The sequence below is a fragment of the Phoxinus phoxinus genome, assembly GCF_949152265.1.
Source record: "Phoxinus phoxinus genome assembly, chromosome: 23".
NCBI lineage: Eukaryota > Metazoa > Chordata > Actinopteri > Cypriniformes > Leuciscidae > Phoxinus > Phoxinus phoxinus.
Window position 1 is genome coordinate 10,685,402 of NC_136898.1, and position 21,656 is coordinate 10,707,057.

General features: G+C 37.3%; 1 protein-coding gene across 1 annotated transcript in view; it reads left to right on the forward strand.

The window, feature by feature from the left end:
* The window catches only part of pknox2 (pbx/knotted 1 homeobox 2), a 70,495-nt gene extending 49,903 nt beyond the window's left edge, over positions 1–20,592 (forward strand). The window contains exons 5-12 of the mRNA XM_079600132.1: positions 10,397–10,568; positions 12,775–12,960; positions 14,417–14,552; positions 14,926–15,023; positions 17,128–17,247; positions 17,428–17,504; positions 17,671–17,849; positions 18,867–20,592. Of these exons, the coding sequence (XP_079456258.1) occupies positions 10,397–10,568; positions 12,775–12,960; positions 14,417–14,552; positions 14,926–15,023; positions 17,128–17,247; positions 17,428–17,504; positions 17,671–17,849; positions 18,867–19,108 (1,210 nt within the window). The 3' untranslated portion in view covers positions 19,109–20,592. The remainder of the gene's footprint in view (positions 1–10,396; positions 10,569–12,774; positions 12,961–14,416; positions 14,553–14,925; positions 15,024–17,127; positions 17,248–17,427; positions 17,505–17,670; positions 17,850–18,866) is intronic.
* The last annotated feature ends 1,064 nt before the right edge of the window (positions 20,593–21,656 follow it).

Here is a 21,656-nt window from a genome sequence, read left to right on the forward strand (position 1 = left end):
CTGGGCAGGCCTGGGGCTCAGTCTCTCAGCTCCTCAGAGAGAGAAAACTGCCTTTGATGTGAGCAGCCAGCCGGAGGCGGCCTGCAGGCGGTGTGAAAATAAAGCCCAGACTCAGCCTACATTCACACTACTTCACAAACACACACATAGTGTCTGCTCCTACTTCCTTCTCGTTCCTAGTCACATATACTCAGCTTCTCACTCGCCATATATATCTCACCACCTCCTTCTCTCTCTCTCTCTCATACACACAGATTTCTGGTTTCATCCTACATGACACATCTTAAGTGCGCCTTAATATTCTAAGGCGCAACAGAGAGCCATCACTTATAACTTGTTCTGATCCTCATCCGGCACTTTGAAAACGCACAGGTGAAATAGAAACCAAAGAGAATTTGTATTAGACCTGATATCTAGTACTGTCAGGTGTCTAATGCAATTTGTGTCAAAAAATACTGTACAAAAAAAGAATGAGACAAATAAGTAATAAGAAATGTAATGTAATTAAATAATAGGGATATATTTAGATATTTCATTATGTTTCATTATACCTCATTTGAAATTCATTTTTACATATCTGCTAAATGAAAAATCAATGTAAAATATGGATGCGAATAATGTATTGTAATTACTCATAATTGCCCAGTCTCTTAAATTCAGAACATACATTTGTATTGGCCAAGCAACCGTGTACATGCTGAGGCACAACAGAAATGGATCGCTGGCAACGTCATGGTTGTGGGTTTGTTTCCCAGAAAAACATACTTATAAAACGTATACATAAATATGAGTAGCTTTGTATAAAATATTTGTCACCTCAGAGTCATTATGCATAAATATTTATTATATATATGTAAATATAATAAATGTTGTTCTTTTGATCTTTATATTCATCAAAGAACCATGAAAAAGTTTAACACAGTTTCCACAAAAAAAATATTTAGCAGCATAACTGTTTTTAAAATTTGTTAATAATAAAACAATAAATCAGCATATTAGAATAATTTCTGAAGGATCATGTGACACTGAAGACTGGAGTTATGATCACAGGAATACATTTCATTTAAAAAAATAAAATAAATTTATATACTATAGCCTATATATATTTTTTTTTTAACTGATCTTTGATATTATAAAAATACAGCATTGTTGAGCATTAAAAAATCTCCCGACCCCTAACTTTGTTATGCAGAGTATAAAGCAACATGCATCTCACCTCCCAAATCATTATGGGCATTTAACAGAGCAAAAAAATAATAATTCATAGCTGTTTGTTTATACTGCGTCCTCGTGTATTGTTTTGATTCAATTTGGCAGGTTGGTGTTTATTTCCGCACCTTTCGTTTTTCTAATTGCCATTATTGCGAGTTTGAGTTGTTGAATCTATGCTCTGGCATGTGTTGCTTAATTATTAACAGTAGAATAAATGTGCGATACAGTAATTATCTTAACGAGTTACTGCACTCTCTTTTAAAGCATCCGAGACCTTCTCTTCTTATTAGAAACGAGGCAGGGGGTCTCTTTCCTGTGGGGTACTTGCGACATATCCAAAATTAGCTCCAATAAAATTCAGGAGATGAAATTGTAATATGTATCCAAGAAGTTCCTGAGGGTGTAAAATTCAGCACTCTTCCACAATGATAAAAGCGAGATGGAAAGGAAACTCAGGTGTGAAGTCAGAGAGTTTCATGCATGCGTGAACCAAACAAAGAAACCCAGCAAATGTTTTTATTACCGAAAAATTTAATACAAGTATTATATAAATTAAATTAAATTGTAGATAAACTTAAAACTCAAACTAATGGGAAAAATAGTTGGTGAAAATGCTAACATTTTTCAGGAATTCAATTCTTCATTCCTCAGGCACAGAAATTATAACATCGACTCATCCAAAGTTTAAATAAATTAGGCTTTTACTATAAGCAAATCAAATGTAACCAATATATATTCATGATTTGTATCCATTGTAATCCATATTTAATCTGTTTTGTACAGAATGCTTTGCACCTCTCAGCATCCATATTTTCAAGTATTTATGTTTATGTATATTGTTCAGACCCCCATAGGTGTGCTTATATTAGGTTATTGAAACATCTGAATGGGGTTTATGTGTTTCTTTCCCTTCTCGCCATGACTCAGACTGGCGGGTGCTGAGTGGATTTGCATTGATACTGGATTTCAGTCTTGTGGTGCACAGTCATGCTGTCTTCATTGAGCTCCAGTGGATCAGGGGTGTCATGGACTGACGGGAGAGAGAGAAAGAGGGAATAGAAAACCGAAAAGGAAAAGGAAATTAGAGAGTTGGAGAACAGCTTTAGAAGACCCAGCAGTGGCAGCAGCGCATATCAGTCCCAACAGGAGTGCTTTTAATTTGACAGCCAGAGAGGAAATGGTGAGCCAGTTCTCCCCAGCCGCTGTAATGCACCATAAATTCTGTTTACATTCGCTGTTGGGGAGCTCTCGCAGTCATTTGGTGCCCAACATCTTAACGACTCTCTCTCTCTTACTAATGGTGTTGCGATTTCTATACCATCCAGAGTAAGTCATCTTATCCAAGCCATAGATTTATCCTGAGAGCGAATCAGTCCTAAATCATGAGCATCAGGCTAAAGCCGGGCTTAGACTTCAGGAGTTTTTAAATCTTAACCGATTGTGAAATCTGGTTGCATCACGCACATAAGAAGAATATTCAACCGTTTTCTTCTTTCAAATCTTAAACCTACACACACTAAAAGATTTGAAAATTATGGCTAGTCGTCACACAACAAGATATTCTTAGGATTAGCATGCAAGATTTAGCTTGTGTTCTCACGGGGAAACGGATGTAAACAAAATGGATACTGTGTCGCAGCAACTTGCTGCAGACATTATATGAGGAGACATTATAAAGGCAGTTGTGTTCGACCAGCCGTTCCTCCATTTCCATTGTCCACCAGAACTGTACAGCTGTTTCGCGGTCGCCATTTAAAAAAGTTATGTCACTTCCTTCTCCTTGTAGACTTGTCTCTCGTTAGCTATTGTAGAAGTACTGACGTGATCACAGTCGTAATCATCCCGATTTAAAATCCTAAATATCAAACATGTTTGATATTGTCGACCCCAATGTGTCGCGAGCAGATCGGGAGGTTAAAGATTTGACCTGTAAATGCCTCTCATTACCAGATAATCTGGGTCAAACATCGGAATGACCGATGCCCTGGACACGCTTTTTTCACTGTATGTCGGGAGGGGGTAAATCGGCCATAAATCAGCCTGAAACTCCTGTAGTCTGAGCCCGGCTTAAAGGATGTATTTTTTAGATTGTTACTGGCAGATTATGGTAAATAGTACTCAAAGTATCTCAGGAAGTCTCTGAGGGCACATTTATATCCGAGTAAGATTTTGTTCCTCAATTTAAAACCGTAGACGTCGAGTTTTATTCCATTTCATCCTGTCTTGTGTCTCCAGGGTGCACAGTGTTCTGAACTTCACAGACTGACTGTCTGAAGATCGAACCCAATCTGACTGTCTGAAGATTGAACGTGTGTGTTCGTGTTAGCGAGAGCTAGTAAAGTATGTGAATGAATCTAATACTTGTTAGCTGTGCTTGCTAAGGAAATGTAACTGCTCAGGGTTAGAGGACGGCTCAAATCTCTATATTTTTTGAACATTATTTCATAGAGACTTGGCAACTGCATAGCAACAGTCTAAAAACTCAATTTGACCATACTAGCAGCTACATACAGTAGTAATTCCCTAACAACCACTCGGATCCCCATAGCAACTCTATAAACTTTACTTAATACTTAACAACTGTATAGCAACACCCTGGAAACCAGAGACCAACCCCCTAGCAATTACTCAGAATGTCATAGCAACAGACTAGAAACCACCCTAATACAGTAGCAATGCAATGACAACCCCCTACATCACTACAGCAATATAAAAAACACTCACAACAACCTAGCAACTACATAGCAACACCTTAAAAATCACCCAGACCACAGCATTTCAAACTATCCAGAACACCCTAACAACTGTATAGTAAAACCCTAAAAATCACCCTGACAAGTCACAGCAACGCCATAGAAACTACCCAGAAACACCTCAGCAACTGTATAGCAAAACCCTACAAATCAGCCTTACCAAATATATAGTAATGCCCTAGACACTACCCAGAACACCCTAGCAACTGTACAGCAAAATCAGTGGCACTTTATTTTACAGTATACGTGTATTTACAGTGTACTTACCTTAGAACGTACTGGGTAATATAGGGTAACTACATGGGCTAGGTTAGGTTTAGGGGTATGTTCATGGTTAGTACCTAATTATTACCCAGTTATTGCAATTACTATAATAAGTACATAGTATGTACATGGGGAACAGGAAAATAAAGTGCTACCGCAAAACACTAAAAAGCACCCTGGCCAGCCATAGCAACAAAGTAATAATCTACCCAGAACATCCTAGCAACTCCATAGAAACACCCTAAAAACCACCCAGACAAGCCTTGCAAACACATACAGTATCACTGTCTTGGCAAACCATCAACCGCATAACAACACTCTAAAAACAACTCAGAACCCCTTAGTAACCATGTAGCAACATTCTGACAAGTGGCAACCGAACATCAAATGTATAGCAGCTCTCTAAAAACCTATTTGAACACCTTAGCAACCACTGTTTATAGCAACATCCTGGCAACCAAACTATACAGCCTAGCATCATGATGGCAACTTTTACATTGGTGAGCACTGATCATTTATTCTTCATACACAGTAGCATGTTAAAAACCTTTGATTGCTTTTATGGCATCTCTGTATTTATTAACCTCTATATTCACACCTATTGTCCAATGAAAAGACCCGGCTGTGTATGACAACAGGCCGCAGCTACCCTTTACCCTGCAGGTGAAAGAGAGAGAGGGGAAAACAGTTGAAAAAGAGCAGCGCCACTCATTGAAATGCAGCAGTAGGGGTCCCATATAAACCCTGATGGCGAGTGGTATATTTGTGTGTGCGCGCCCCCAATACAGGTTGAGCTCCAGACATGCAGCCTGGAGGAGGGAGTGTGTGTTCATGTGAACGTGTGTGTGTATATGTGTGTGTGAGGAGCGGTCTCAGCGTGGGAGCTCCGCAGACTGGGTTTAATAAAGCCAGCAGCCACTGGCTCGCCCTGATTAGGATGGCAAACATACCGGGTGAGCACACAGAGAGCACACCCCCATCTCCCCAGCAGCCCGTGGGTGGCCCACCACGATACCAAAACAAATGCAGCTAGAGCTAGCATGAAAATGCGTCCAGCTTTAGTTTTGGACTCGCAATTGCTTTGATGTGCTTTTTTCCCGTTTCTTGGAAAATATTTATTTTTTTGCTGTTGACTTATTTTTTTTTAATCTTCGAGGGCTTTAATCTTTGAAACCTCTGTGCTAAAATATTGAGCTTGGTATCAAAAAACAGGTAAGCCCAATAAGACTAAGCCTTAAATGTCTCATTAGCTAAGACGATGAAACCCATTCGTTGAATGGAAATAAAAACGCCATATCCGACTTTAATCGTCAGTTCGCAGGGTCAGTTCTGCTGACTCTTATCTCACTAAATGACACTTTTATGGGTTAATAGTTCCCCGGCTGCCTTCATCCTGAGACCTCTGCACTGCAGATAACGTCTCGCTGTTCTGGCATGTTACCAGCTCTAGGTGCCTCGTGATGTTTGAGGAGGTACAGACGCAGTGCTATATAAGATGACTGTATCAACATACGGTAGCAGGATTACCATTGTAAATCTGGTTATATAAATGTAGTGTTTTTTTTTTTTTTAAAGTCTGGAGTTTGTGACTCTTCATTAACGATTCATATGATTTATAGCACCTGGTCATAAGAGTCAGCGGAAGAGTTCAGCAACTCAATTATTAGACAACTCCATTGACTGATTCAATGTAAGAACCTGCTAATACGAATCATTGTGAACTTAATTACTTTAGTTTTTATGCTTAGCCACCGAAGAGCAAAAGAAAGACACGTCATGATTTCTATTATCTAATGAGAGGTCTAAAGTGGTTAAAGTTTGGTTTTTCTTTTTTCATTAAAACCACCTTTTCAAAAGAGTCGTTTGTTTGTGAATCAGACTACTAGTGTGTTTGTTTTTGCACATTTTTTTCATGCTTAAATTAGAAACCAACATTAATTACGCAGTTCTCTGTATATGTTGTGGCCATACAGTTCAGTAAATAAGTGAGATGTTAATTCAGTTTCCACTCACAGATTCAGCAATTCAATTAGTCAACTTTGGAGCTTGTGAGTCTTTTTTACTAATTCATTTAATTATAAAAACCTTCCCATACGAATCATTTGTTTGTGAATTGAATTACACTAGTTTGTTTTTATGCTTAGCTATCGAAAGCAGAAAATGCCAAAGAAAGACATGTCATGATTTGGAGTGGTCTTAAACACAGAGTGGCTAAAGTTAGGCTTTTTTTTTTGTTTCTTTGTTATTTCAAACCAAAGTGATAGTCCATCCAAAAACGAAAATTCTGCCATTATTTGCTCACCCTCATGTCATTCCAAACTGGTTTGACTTTCATTTTTTTCTGCAGAATACATTGTACAATATAACATTTTGAAGAACAGTTTCTGTTCCCATTGACTTCCATTGTATTTTTTGTCCATACAATGGAAGTCAATGGGAACCAAAACTGTATTTCATTACAAGAACCTACTCATAAGAATCATTTGTTTGTTATTTGAATTACATTAGTACAATCATTTGTTTTTATGTCTAGCCAGAAGCTCAAAAGATGCAAAAGAAAGACGTCTTGATCTGGATTATCTGATGAGTGAATTCAAAGAGTCTTTGGCTACTTTTTTAATGACATCAGTACATCAGTAGTTTGCCCATCATAGAATGTAAAAGTCCTTCTAATGGCCCCTCAGTTTCCAACTATATGAGCCTACACTTTTACGTTTGAAGGATGGCAGCCTGGACAGTCTCTCCCGCAAGAGTTGAGAGGTGATAACTAAAGGTTAAAGACAAATAGCATTAAGTGTTTCATTTTAACCGGCACATTTTGAAAGATTAACCGATTAGCTCTGCACTTTGAGGCACACTGCCTCATCCAGACCGCAGAGATGAAGAGATTTAAAAGTCTGGAGGTGCTCCGAGAGATCAGATTACATTTAAAAGTTTTTCTACCCTCATATAGCCTTCGAAACAACCGAGGCAATTAGTTTATAGAGTAACCGCTCTAAGTGTTCTGTCCATCTTTAGTAACAAAGATTTTACTGCGATTGGCATGTCATCTGAGATAATGCAATGTTCTTTTCAGAATAAGAGCTGTTACTCGTCCATCATCGCATTTGTATTCAAGACTTGACTGAAATTTCCAAAAAGCTCACAGTTTCTGCTGCAGATAAATGTTATGAAATGTAACCTCCTAATGAAGGTAATGCAGCCTTATTAGACTCACTCCAGGGAATGTGAGTGTTCAGATGAACCTGTACCTTGTGGCTTAACTTTCCAATTCGATTTTATGCTCTAATTTCTGGGTAGTTTGTTCCTCAGCCTACTTGCCAAATCCTCAGAGAGCTAAATTGATAGCATCCTTTGGCTTTGGGCCTTTCGGGCTGTGTCCGGGTTATGATCCAGGCCTGCGAAGAGAGAGAAGGAGAGAGATAACCCAGCCATGCCCTCCAGGATTTACTGTGACTGGGGAGGGGAGAGAGGAAGAGGGACTGGCACGGCGGAGGGGAGCGGGACGAGCCCGGAGGGAGCGCAGATCGCCTCGCTGCTTAGCACTGCGAGTCTGTTTAGTATTCCTGTCACGTCAGCTGGAGGGAGCGGCATTAAATTGGGATCAGGCAGATTAGAGTCTAATATAGCCAGCTATTAAAGGCTGCAAATGAGAGTGGTGGGTTACAGCCGGAGCCTGGGCCCCTCACCCAGTCTCACAGCTTCTCTCAGTCTCTCAAACAGGCTCCGCGAGGGAAAAAAATATACACACACAGGAACACGGATAGGATAGGATAGGATAGGATAGGATATGGGATAGGATAGGAGATATAGGGTATGGGATAGGATAAGATATAGGATAGGATAGGATATGGGATAGGATAGGATAGGATAGGAGATATAGGGTATGTGATAGGATAAGATATAGGATAGGATATGATAGGATAGGATATGGGATATGGGATATGATAAGATAGGAGATATAGGGTATGGGATAGGATAAGATATACTGTAGGATAGGATAGGATAGGATAGGATATAATAAAATAGAATAGGATAGGATATAGAATAGGATAGGATAGGATATGGGATAGGAGATATAGGATAGGGTAGGATATGGGATAGGATAGGATATGATATGGGATAGGATAGGAGATATAGGGTATGGGATAGGATAAGATATAGGATAGGATAGGATATGGGATATGATAGGATAGGAGATATAGGGTATGGGATAGGATAAGATATAGGATAGGATAGGATATGGGATATGATAGGATAGGAGATATAGGGTATGGGATAGGATAAGATATACTGTAGGATAGGATAGAATAGAATAGGATAGGATAGGATAGGATAGGATATAAGAAAATAGAATAGGATAGGATATAGAATAGGATATGGGATAGGAGATATAGGATAGGGTAGGATATGGGATAGGATAGGATAGGATAGGGTAGGATATGGGATAGGAGATATAGGATAGGATAGGATAGAATAGGATGTTATTTTGACATAGTGTTTCTTGCATGCAACAACGAACAGAGCACAAGCTATGATGTCTGATTTGTGAACAAATTAGGATAGGATATGGGATAGGATAGCATAGGATAGGATAGGATAGGATAAGATAAGATAGGATAAGATAGGATAGGATAGGATAGGATGGGATAGGATAGGATAAGATAGGATATAATAGAATAAAATAGGATAGGACGCTATTTTGACAGTGTTTCTAGCATGCAGCAACAAACAGAGCACAAGCTATGATGTCCGATTTGTGAACAAATATATATGCGGAAAATGATTATTTTAACCCTCATTCTGAGCCTCTGTCTGGAAAGATCCAATTTTAAGGGGCGAGTCCTTTAAGTGCTGTCCGTAAACAGCCACTGTTATGATTGGCTAATGTCAATGCATAAGAAAAAGTATCAACGCCCCCTCGCTATTGCACGCGAGTAAGTATTATCTTTTTAAATCCATATACCGTAATTAACAGACAAAACATCAAATATCAGGATTTACAAAATATTTTTCTTCTGAAATTTCTTTTCATTGAACAATCCTGAAAAAAAATAATGGAATATTTTCAACATTGATAACAATAATAAATGTTTCTTGAGCAGCAAATTAGCGTATTATAATGATTTCTGAAGGATCAAGTGACACTTAAGACGAGTAATGATGCCGGAAATTTAGCTTTGACATCACAGGAATAAATGACATTTAAAATTACTTTTCTGTTTTAATATATTCCTAAATATATTCATATAATAATTTGTTTTACTGTATTTATGCTCAAATAAATGCAGCCTTGGTGAGTATAAAAAGTATTTCCCCCAAAAAAACTGGTATTAAAAGATACATTAAAAAATATATAAATATTGTTCCAAAACAGTGACATAAGTTTATATGACACAAATGCAATCAGGATCACTACAATGACAACATCAAATGGGACCATAAACACTTTTAAACCACTGAACAATTCTGTAATATGCCAACTAAAACATCTCCTAAATGTTTCATTTTGGGATCCTACTGCTCCCTAGTGTTTTTTTTTTATATGCTGTCCTTATTGACTTCCATCGTGACCCTTAATCATTTGTTGTGGTGATGTTGTTTTCTTTTTAATTGAATCTGCATGTCAGGCTAGGCTTAGCTTTCAAGAGGCTGAGCTGAGTGAATTTGAGCTTTCATTAGGTCTGCTCTTCAGCAGAAGCCTCTCTCTGGACAGGCTTAAACCAGTGCAAACATATTCATCCTCTGATGATACAGGAAATGTTAATGCTGTTAACATGACAAATGTCAACTTGCTAGAAGAAACCTTTAGACAGGGCTTATGCCTACAATCAAATGAAGATGACAACGATGATATATTCTGCTGTGTAATGCCATCCGTCCTGACTGAACCAATTAAACTGGTTATTTTATTCTTAACTGGTTATTTTATTAAATACTGGTGTATGGCTTACTGCATAATCCACAGTATACTCCAATTCCTTCAGAATATGTGGAACATGATGTATGGAAAGATATATACCACACAAAATAAAATAGGATTAGGGTTAATAAGAATTATTATGCTCATAAGCCGGCATTCATTTACGTATTATACAGTAAATGATGGATAATATAAAAAAATACAGTAATATTTTTTAAATATGATCTCTTTCTTTGTCCGGCAGACATCCTCTTTTCCCTCTTCTGGCGTTGCTGTTTGAGAAGTGTGAGCAAGCAACACAGGGCTCAGAATGCATCACCTCCGCCAGCTTTGACGTCGACATCGAGAACTTCGTCCACCAGCAAGAGCAGGACCACAAGCCTTTCTTCAGCGAGGACCCTGAACTAGACAACCTGGTAACCACTCATGTGTCTTGTTGCTTTATCTGTGTCAAGTCCAGCTGTTTACCTGCTCTTAAAAACCTGTTTACTTCCTGTACCTAAATGTCACATTTGCACTGCCCTCTGCTGGCATACTTGCACTGTGTAGTTTAAATTCTGAGGTAGTTTGTTGCTTAAAATATCATTAAAACGACTAGGAATTAACCATGTTTTATTGAAAATAAAAAGTCAGAGGTAAGTCACAATGACACTCGCCCACCTCTAGTCCGTAGCTCTTTTTTTCCCTCTATTGTTCTCGTTTCCTCTAACACTCTCCCTCATATTCATCATCTCTTCTCTTCTGTGCCCTGCAAGACAGTTAACAGTAATTAGAAATTAAGGGAAGGAGGAAGAAAAAGGTCACTGTTCATCATTACCGGGGCACTCGGCCGACTAGCGCTGCTCAGTCAATTAACTCTGCATCTGTGTGCTTTACGACACACTGGTCACACACACACACACACACACACACACACACACACACACACACACACACACACACACACACACACACACACACACACACTCACACGAGTCTTCCGTTCACTAACTCTTCACCGCGACAGTTATAGCGCCCGCGCCGCGCTTCGTTCTCGCCTCAGAGAGATGGCACTGAGCCCTGATTAAACGAGCTGCAGTAATTGGCAGATTTATCTCCTCCTTGGCAAAGCATTTTTTAGCCCATTTGGTCGTCCTTGAGTTCTGACTTTGGGCGGTGACTATTTGAATGGGTAGTTGGAACTGAAAGTTCAGTCCTGTCCAACTGTATCAGCAGAACTCGAAAGTGTTTGTAGCATTAAGCAACGCAACCAGGCAAACAGCGGCAGGGAGGCCTGGCTAGCTCAGATGTTTTGGGGGGTTTTGTTTTGTTTTTGTTTTTAAAGGATATTTAAATAATTCACTAAATAAAGGAAATTCCTTCATTATTTGCTTATCTTTTGTCCAGAATGTGTACAATAAATAGTATACTAAATCACCATAAAGTATAAAAAAGTGACCCCTATTATAGTGCACAATACTGTATATTCAAATTATTCTGAATTCATATTGTAGCTTAGTTCGAGGAACAGATTTTTACTTCAAGTCCAAAATCATCCCTTTGGTATTTAAATTAATGAATGAAATTATACATGTATTTATTTATTTCAGGTTGTATCATCTCTTTTTTGATGCTGTATCTTAAATTCCATTTTCAGTACTGGCATCTTGCTAAATTAAATTAATTAAATATAAATATTTTATTAAAAACTTAAAAATTCAAATGAAAATTTGAATCGTTGCCTTTGCAACTGAAATAAGTTGAAATTGAAGAACTAAAACTAAAATAATGATCAATTATAGCTAAATATAATAAATAAATAAAACGAATAAAAAGTCTCAAGCTTTAAACAACTTAAACTATAATTTAAAATGAAAACTGTAAATATAAAATGAAATGCTAATTTAAAATAGTCATTGAAATAGTCAAATGGTACGTATACGTAAATACCAGTAAAATACCTGTAACACTAGTGTAGACCGCCTTTGGTTAAGTTATTTTTTAAAAGTAATGTGTTACAATAGTGTGTTACTCCCTAAAAAAGTAATTGCATTACTTAGTTACTTTTTTTTTTGGAAAGCAATGCATGGCGTTACTTTTGTGTTACTTTTTCTAACCTGGACTTAGCTTGCTAGGTTTTTTTTATTTTTTTTTAACAAAAAAAAGTTTTATTTTTGGCAAATGTAAAGGCCCTCATACCAAAAGTGAAATGAATAAACCTCAGGCTGAAGGAAAAACTAAATTACACCTGCACAGTATTAGATTAAATACATAAAGTATATTTGTAGTACTTAACATATGCAAAACATTTAGTGTGCGAGTGTGCATTTAAGTGTTTATTTATTTAGAGAAATACTGAATCTGCTGTTGTGCAAGTGAGATGGGTAAATGTTCACATTTAGTCTAGAACTACAATAACCCTCATGTTTACAAAGCGCACACAACGCCTTACGTCTGATTTTTCTCAACACTAGGACAGGAGAGGTGTCAGTCAAAAAATGAGAAAACAAAGTAACCCACGTTACATATTTGAAAAAGTACCTCAGATATTTTGTTGAAAATTTAAAAAGTAAAGTGCTACTTTACAAGTTACTTGAAAACATCTGATTACATGACTCGCGTTCCTTGTAATGCGTGACCCAGATGGTGAAGGCGATCCAGGTGTTGCGGATCCACCTGCTGGAGCTGGAGAAGGTGAACGAGCTCTGTAAAGACTTCTGCAACCGTTACATCACCTGCCTCAAGACCAAGATGCACAGTGACAATCTGCTACGGAACGACCTGGGCGGCCCGTATTCCCCATCACAGACCAACCTCGGTCTGCAGCAGGTGACTGACAGACCTTCAGTCTAAAGGCTAAAGGTTGTTTCTAACACATAAACACAGTGCCATATGAATGCACACACTCTCACAGCAGTAACATTTACACTTGCGCGAACACAAGCTCTTCTCCCGGGGATGCAAAAGGTCACATCTGGCTTGCCCTTGCTGCTCCTGCTGAACTTTGCTGACCTCTGCGTGAGAAGACTTAAAGCACACACTTTTGGACGTTTTATCTAGGACTGTCAATCAATTATAACTGAATTAGATTATAACTGAAGTCAGATTAATCAGAATTAATCACATATGCACTACTGTTCAAAAGTTTGGGGTCAGTGATAAAAAAAAAGAAAAAAAAAGAAATTGATACTTTTATTCAGCAAGGACACATTAAACCGATCGAAAGACCTGTAGCATTGAAGACATTTATAATGTTACAAAAGATTTCTATTTCAAATAAATGCTGTTCTTTTTGAACTTCTATTCATCATAGAATCTTGAAAAAAAAAAAACAATATTAAGCAGCACAACAGTTTTCATAATTGATGTTAATGAAGAATGTTTCTTAAGCAGGAAACTTCATCTAGAATCTAGAATAATAGTGCGTGCCTGTCGCTTTAAATGCTCGAGGTCGTTACAGCAGGATGGATTCTGATTGGCTGTTAATGTTTTTATCGTTCATCCGCTAGATAAAATCATTCTGAAAGTGATTCCAACGATATCGTTTCTCTGTGCCGTTATCGCTATAGGCTACCTGTGGGGTGGACATTCTTTAAAATTTAGAACGATTTTTAGAACTATATCTTTATAGTTATCGTCCTTGGTGTGAACATGCCTTTAGTTCACTTGTTTTAAGTCAATTGTGCGCACGATATAATAATTAATCTCCTTGTTTTAGTAAATCGTGGCGTTTTGACTGAACTAAAAAAATGGGAACAAATTATTAGAACATGGCCAAGATTTAGTCAAACGAGGGAATAAATTATTATAGGCTATTGTGTGCATGATTTACTCAAAACGAGGGAAATAATTAGTAAAACGTGCTGATGTATTAGTAATTTCTGGGAACAAATTGTTAATTCATACGATATACATATTTTTTGGTCCTCATGTCATGTGCAGGGTTCTGTATAATAGAGAGACTTCTTTCAGAAACATTAATACAAATCTTACCAAACCCCAAGCTGTTAAATGGTATTGTATTTTTTGAGAAAAGCCCCCAAATGAAGATAATGTAGGCCATTATATTTTGTTGTATTATTTACATGTTAAATAATTGATATCTTGTTATGGTGTGCAATTATTGTGTTCTCATTTATATTGGGTTCTTTTAAATAATATTTAAATAATAAATAACATACAGTAGCATAATAGCATATTAAATACTATTATGTTTACATTGTTTACTAGGTCAAGAAATTCACATGTGAACACTAATTTCTATTTTCTGCTCCTCCTCTTACAGGACCTGCTTCAAAACTCATCCCCATCCCTCACCTCTGTCTCCAGCACGATAAACCCCTCTGGGATCGTAGTCCCTGCCGGTTCGCTGCAACAGAACAACGTTGCCATGACCACTATCAACTCTCAGGTGGTCTCAGGTGAGGAGGCCAATCATCAGTCCCTTTGCCCGCTCCAAAATCAGAGATCTCAGCATTCAGAACAGATTTCCTTTCCAAATTCGTGGAAGTAATGCACATTATCTTCATTTATATAGCTCTTTCTTTGACTAATTTCCTCTCTTTACATCCATCTCACACAGAACAGTACGTTTCACATTGTGAATACAGGATGTCTAATTACTGTGAAATCGAGCTAATTAGCAGCAAAACAAGAACCCCTTGTTCTCTTCCTGATCCGTTCCGAATGCCCTTTTGTTTTATTTTGGCGCAGTGAACGGTATTACAGTATTTCAACAACTGGCAGGTAGAGTCTGTGATAACCTCAGTCTGTGTCTGTGACTGATTCCCACAGGTGGGACGCTGTATCAACCGGTGGCAATGCTTACCTCACAGGGGCAGGTGTTAACCCAGGGGTTACCACAGGGAACCATCCAAATCCAAAACAATCAGGTGAGGGAAACCGCTCGACAGACAACACTTGCTGTTCTGCTTTGATGCAGAGAAACGGCAGGGCTGTGTCTTCACAACTAATTCTGGTGAATTATTTCTAGACTACAACACCATGTCTACACGGAATCACTGCTGTTGCAAAGAAGCATTCTATAGCCTGATGCCTTCAGTTTATGCACACATATTCACATACATATTATTTGTTATGCATTTACATGGCTTCAGACAGTTGCAGTGGCATATTTAGATCATTTTTGATGTCTGCTTATGATGTCTATGGCCTACTAATTGAAATTTAACATTGGCACTTATTCATAAAACACAAGCAGAACAAATTTTGGTGTGAATAATTAATAACTCCATTCATATGTTCAACCCCGTTGAAGTGGATGCAATTTATAAATTGTTTTACATAATTGTTTTACATAAGATTATGCAGATTTTTTGTTGTTGTCCTTTCTCTTGACAAATAAGACCCAAAATGGAGGAGGAGGGGAAATTTATTAATTTAAAAAGTATTTGTCAAACATTTCATTATTAATAAAAATAAACATTTAAAATTATATATATATATATTTATATATATATATATATATATATATAGGCGACAGGTGAAACTCGAAAATAATATAGTGCAAAAGTGTATTTATTTCAGTAATTCAACTAAAAAGGTGAAACTAATATATTATATAGATTCATTACATGCAAAGTGAGATATTTCAAGCCTTTATTTGTTATAATTTTGATGATTATGGTTTACAGTTATGAAAACCTTTTCACAATATTATAATTTAGAATTTGGGATTTTCATGAGCTGTAAGCCATAATCATCCAAATTATAACAAATAAAGGCTTTAAATATCTCACTTTGCATGTAATGAGTCTATATAATATACTAGTTTCACATTTTAAGTTGAATTACTGAAATAAATTAACTTTTGCACGATATTCAAATTTTTCGAGTTTCACCTGTAGGCTATATATATATATTTAATATATTCTAAGTCAGAGGTAAACCTTATTGGTATATTTGTTAGCAAAAAAGGTGACGTGTCACATTCATGTTCATAGATAACCTCATGATGCATTGGTTGCTTCAAGTAGGCTATAGACATGATGCAGTTTATTTAGCAATTCTAGAGCTGTTAGTTAGCATTTTCTTTGCTGTCAAGTACAAGTCAGGTGAGTCAGGGTTTGACAGACAGCTGGAGCCTGTGCGGATCCCCAACATTGGGCCGAGGTGCTTCACTACACGCAAGCTGGGAATAGAGTTCTGCCCGTAGCTACTTCTCCGACAAGCTTTCAGTAATAATACCCCTGCATGAAGCCTCCAATTAATTCACCCTGCTTCCTGAATCACACACTCTCCCCCAGTGTGTGTGTGTGTGTGTGTGTTTGTGTGTGTGTGTGTGTGTGTGTGTGCGTGCGTGCGTGTGTGTGTGTGTGTTTGCGCGTGTGTGTGTGTTTTGAGTAGAGGAATGGGGGAAGAACCACATGACACCCAGCTGCAAATGTAATGAGGAGGTTGTTTTTAGAGCTTGATTATTATTTATTTATTTAAAAAAATTTAAATCAGTGGGGAGCTGCTGCTTTTTATGGCTTTCAGTGGCAATGGTAGCACGAAATTAATTATCCCTATTTTCAAAGTGGAAATGTTAATTTTTCCTTTTCTTCTTTTATTAATTTATTTATTCGCACACAGAGCTCTCGTAGATTATGCATCTTAAACGTCTCTGAAATGTTAATGTGCCAGTCTCAGAATGCCGTAAACCAAAGGAAAATAAATAGTTAATTTAGCACGCATCCTTTAAATAGTCACTCTCTCAAACTCGCCTTACATTAATCGTACTTCATAAGTTTGATGGAAAGAAAAAAAAATTACGACGTTTTCTGCAGCTCTTTGAGTTGATGAAAGGCTTCTGTAAATGCACCCTCCTTGGCTTTAATTTTAGGTATCATTACTCCCATCGCGTTGCTATGGTGACTGAAGGCATTCCTGCCCCTGCCAAAGAAATGGTGACTGGCGACTCTCTTTGTTTCCGTGGCAACTATCCCTCCCTCTCCCCCGCTCACTTTCTCGTCTCTCTTCTCTCTTTCTTCCAAGGTGAACCTGGACTTGTCCTCACTCTTGGACGCCGATGACAAGAAATCAAAAAACAAACGAGGCGTCCTTCCAAAACATGCCACAAACATTATGCGTTCCTGGCTCTTCCAGCATCTCATGGTGAGAAAAAGGATGCGTTTTCCTTTCCCATTATTGCCCTACAAGCCAAAGAGGAGTTTAAAATGCACTGCAAAATCTCACTCCAATGAGATAAAGACAAACAGAGACCTCAGAAGGCTAAAAAAAATAAAGGCACACTATTTAAATAATACATTTGTGTATCCCAATTTTGTTTTCCAGCATCCTTATCCTACAGAAGATGAGAAAAGACAGATCGCAGCACAAACAAATCTTACCTTATTACAGGTGAACAACTGGTAAGAACGACTAGTTTGTTGCATTAGATTAATCCACAGCAAAATGGCGCCATCTAATGGTCACAAACAAAATCGCAAACCTTGTTTATGATTTGCAAATAGTATCTAATAAAAATCCTGGTATATGTCTTATATCGGTGTCCTTTTTTCTGTCTCTCTTTGAAAGGTTTATCAATGCCCGCAGGCGTATACTGCAACCCATGTTGGATGCCAGTAATCCTGACCCTGCCCCCAAAGCCAAGAAGATGAAATCTCAGCACAGACCCACACAGCGCTTCTGGCCCGACTCCATTGTAGCTGGAGTCCTGCAGACACACGGATCCCACTCGGCAAACAATTCAGACAGTCAGTAATATCAACATATTCTCTCATGGCAGATATTATGAACATACTGGATACTATATATACTGAACTGAAGACTAAACATTAAAAATTACAAAATATGAATCATTAAAGGATTCATTTAGTGATTTTACAAAATTAGTGTATTATATTTCTGTCTGAGTTGAGTATAGGCCTATCTCAGACTTAAAAGCACAATTTCAAAATTTCCAGAATGTCCCACTGCAGCTATATAAATGGAAATTATATATATATATGCGTGTGTATTTATATATACAGTATATAACAACAAGGATGCATTAAATTGATCAAAAGTTACACTAAAGTTAAATATATTTTTAATTTCTATTTCATTTCTAATTGTGTTTATAATTCCATAACAATTTTTTTTTAAATAGGACTGTTTCCACAAAAATATTAAGCAACTGTTTCAACACTGATGTTTATTAAATCATCATATTAGAATAATTTGTGAAGGATCATGTGATTTCTAAAGGATCAGCGTTGCCATCACAGGAATAAATTGCATTTTCAAATATATTAAAATAGAAAAGTTATTTTAAATTGTACAAATATTTTACTATTTATTGTATTAAAATATTTTATTGTATTATTTTTGTTACTGTATTCAGGATCAAATACATGCAGCCTTGGTGTGCATAAGAGACTTATTTTAAATGCATTTAAAAAATCTTCCCGATCCCAAACTTTTGAACAGTTGTGTGTATACATATGGAAGTGTGTTGCTGACAGTTGATATTTTTACATATGTTACTATGACAATGGCCCGGTTTCACAGACAGGGCTTAGATTAACCCAGGATTAGTTCAATTAGGACATTCAAGTAGTTTTTATAAACGTTCCTTAGAAAAAAAAACATTACTGGTGTGAATCCTGAGACAAAACAATGGCACTGACATATTTTATTGACATTTATTGACCCGGACGAGCTTAAGCTTCGTCTATGAAACTGGAGCTATATGTTATAAGTTTTTGCAATTGACTTTTTGTGTTTGTTAGATTCTCTGGGCATGGACGGCCTGCAGCCTCTGTCCTCTGATTCCGCCACGCTGGCGATGCAGCAAGCCATGCTGGGAGGAACCGACGACTCCATGGACGGCACAGAAGAGGACGACGAAGAAGAGGAGGAAGAAGAGGGAATCGATGAGGAGGACGACGAAGAAGAGGATGAAGAAAGCGAGGGAGGCAGACAGATGGTTCGGAGAGATCTGGGCCTCAACCACAACGAAGGACTCGAATAGAGGATCAGATCGACGAAAATGACATAATTGACTTAACTACTCATCCCCATGGCAACACATCTCAACACTGCCTGAATGGTTTCCAGTGGACACTAAGTGCCATGGATCATCCAATCAGAATGAAGAGGAGGGGCCTGCTATGGACTGGATGAATAGCTAAAATTCATGTTAAAGGGAGAATTCGAGGGAGGACAGAACATTGTGCAAAGAACGTACTGTACATTGGGCCGTCAAGCAACCGCTCATGCTACTCTCATTCATATAATGCATTTAAGCCTTACTTTGTTTATTATGTCTCTTTGGTTCTCAGGTGTCTTAGCATGACATAATGTCTACCCTCTTACAGTCATATTGATAACCATGCAATGAGTGGATGTTTTAGGCATGTTTTTTTTTTCCTTTTCCTTTTTGTAGATTTAACAAAATATTCAATCTTTGAAGTTTAAAAAAAGAAGAAGAAACAAACAATCTAAATGCCTGACAGCACAATGTATGTACATTTGATAGTGATGCATTTTACCCGGACACTTCATATTTATTTTATAAACTGTCAAAAAGGCAGTGGCACAATCAACAAGGATGCCGTCCGCTGGGTTCACCGGCCGAGCAAATAAACATCAGCCTTGTTTAAGACAAACGCATGTTGAGAGACTCGACGCAGAGTGCCAAGCATCTCTTCCACGCAAGGAACAAAACTCTCGTGCCCTTCTGAAACCGCATAGGACCTACAAATGAAGTTTACTGAAGAACACTGCAGGAAAAAAAGACATATTTACAGGTGCGTATCACACCCTGAAACGCCCCTCTTTATTTTATGTGAAGGACGAAACAAAAAACTGTGAAGATATTTCTGAGCTTTTCTGCTAACTGTGTCTACAGATTGAATCACCCGTTTCTGATGTGATGTTTAGAAAAGACAGAGGATGTTTCTGAATGTTATTGCAGTTGGTCTTTGTGAAGTACATGTTGCTCATTATCCTTTTCTTGGTTGTTTTTTTTAAATGGTTCTTCCAGAGCAAGTGATGATAGGGGAGCTTTTTAATTATTTGTTTGTATACATTGTTGTCATAATCTATTGTGTTTCAGTAGACCATTTTTTGATAATTAAAAACTATGACTCTACTGGACCTGGGTGTCATTTTACAACCTAATGCATTACTAGTACAAATGAATACATACATAATATTCACCATTTTGTTGGGTTGTTATTGTGAACTAAAGCTAAACCTATGAAAACCTTTGAAAACCTGACTTCTACAGCACTTCTATAGCATCTTTGTTAATGTTACATGAACAAACTGTGAACGGCTGTATTTTTATTAACTAACGTCAACAAAGATTAATAAATACTGTAACAAATGTATTGATCATAGTTAGTTCATGTTAGTTCATACGTTAACTAATGTTAACAAATGAAACTTTATTTTACCAACATTTTTGTTAACTGAAATAAAGTAAAATATGAATATTAGACAAACTAAGACAAAAAGAAAATGATGAATGTTTTTCTTGGCAAGTTGAATCACGTAAATGGAAATAACTAAACTAGAAATAAATAAATAAAAAACACTGAGGTAAAAAAAATATGATAGGCTATTTAAAAATATCGATATTAAAAGCATAAAAAAAATCTAACCAAAAAAAATGCTTATTGAAATTATTAATAAAAACTATAATACTATATAAACTATATAAAAAACATGAAAATACTTTTTTGTATTATTATTATTATTATTTTATTTTTTTACAAAAGATAATAATACAGTCCCACAGGAGTGTATTGCTTGGAAGTTCAGCCCACTCATCTTCTATAGGGTTCAGGTCAGGGGACTGGGACGGTCATGCCAGAAGCTTCTTGTTGTGCTCAGTGTCACATTGTGTTGATTTTGATGTTTGTTTTGGATCGTTGTCCTGATGGAAGATCCAACCACGGCCCAGTATAAGATTTCAAGCAGAGGCCGTCAGGTTTAGATTTTTTTATCTGTTGGTATTTGCTAGAACCCATGATACCATGTATCTGAACACGATGTCCAGGACCTCCAGCAAAAAAAATAGGCCCCCGACATTAAAGATCCAGCGGTATATTTAACCGTAGGCATGGGGTACTTTTTATCCCTGTTTGCACCAAACACATCTGATGGGTGTTTTTTTTTTTGCTCTGGTCCCTTTTTTTGTTTCATTTGACTATAGAATCTGGTCCCTTTTGAAGTTCCAGTCGTGTCTGTCAACTGAATATGCTGGAGTTTATTTTTGGAGGAGTGAGGAGGATTTTTCTTGAAACCCTCCCAAACAACATATGATGATGTATTTTTTTAGACTTTCTCAAATCTCTGCAGTTCTCCATCTGTGATCCTTGGAGAGTCTTTGGCCACTCAAATGTTCCTCCTCACCGTGCATTAAGACAATATAGACACACGTACTCTTCCTGGCAGATTCGTAACATCTTTAGTTGATTGGAACTTCTTTGCCCTGCTATTTTCTTACAGCCACTTTCTATTTTGTGATGCTCAACAATTTTTGTCTGCACATCAGAACTATATTCTGTGGT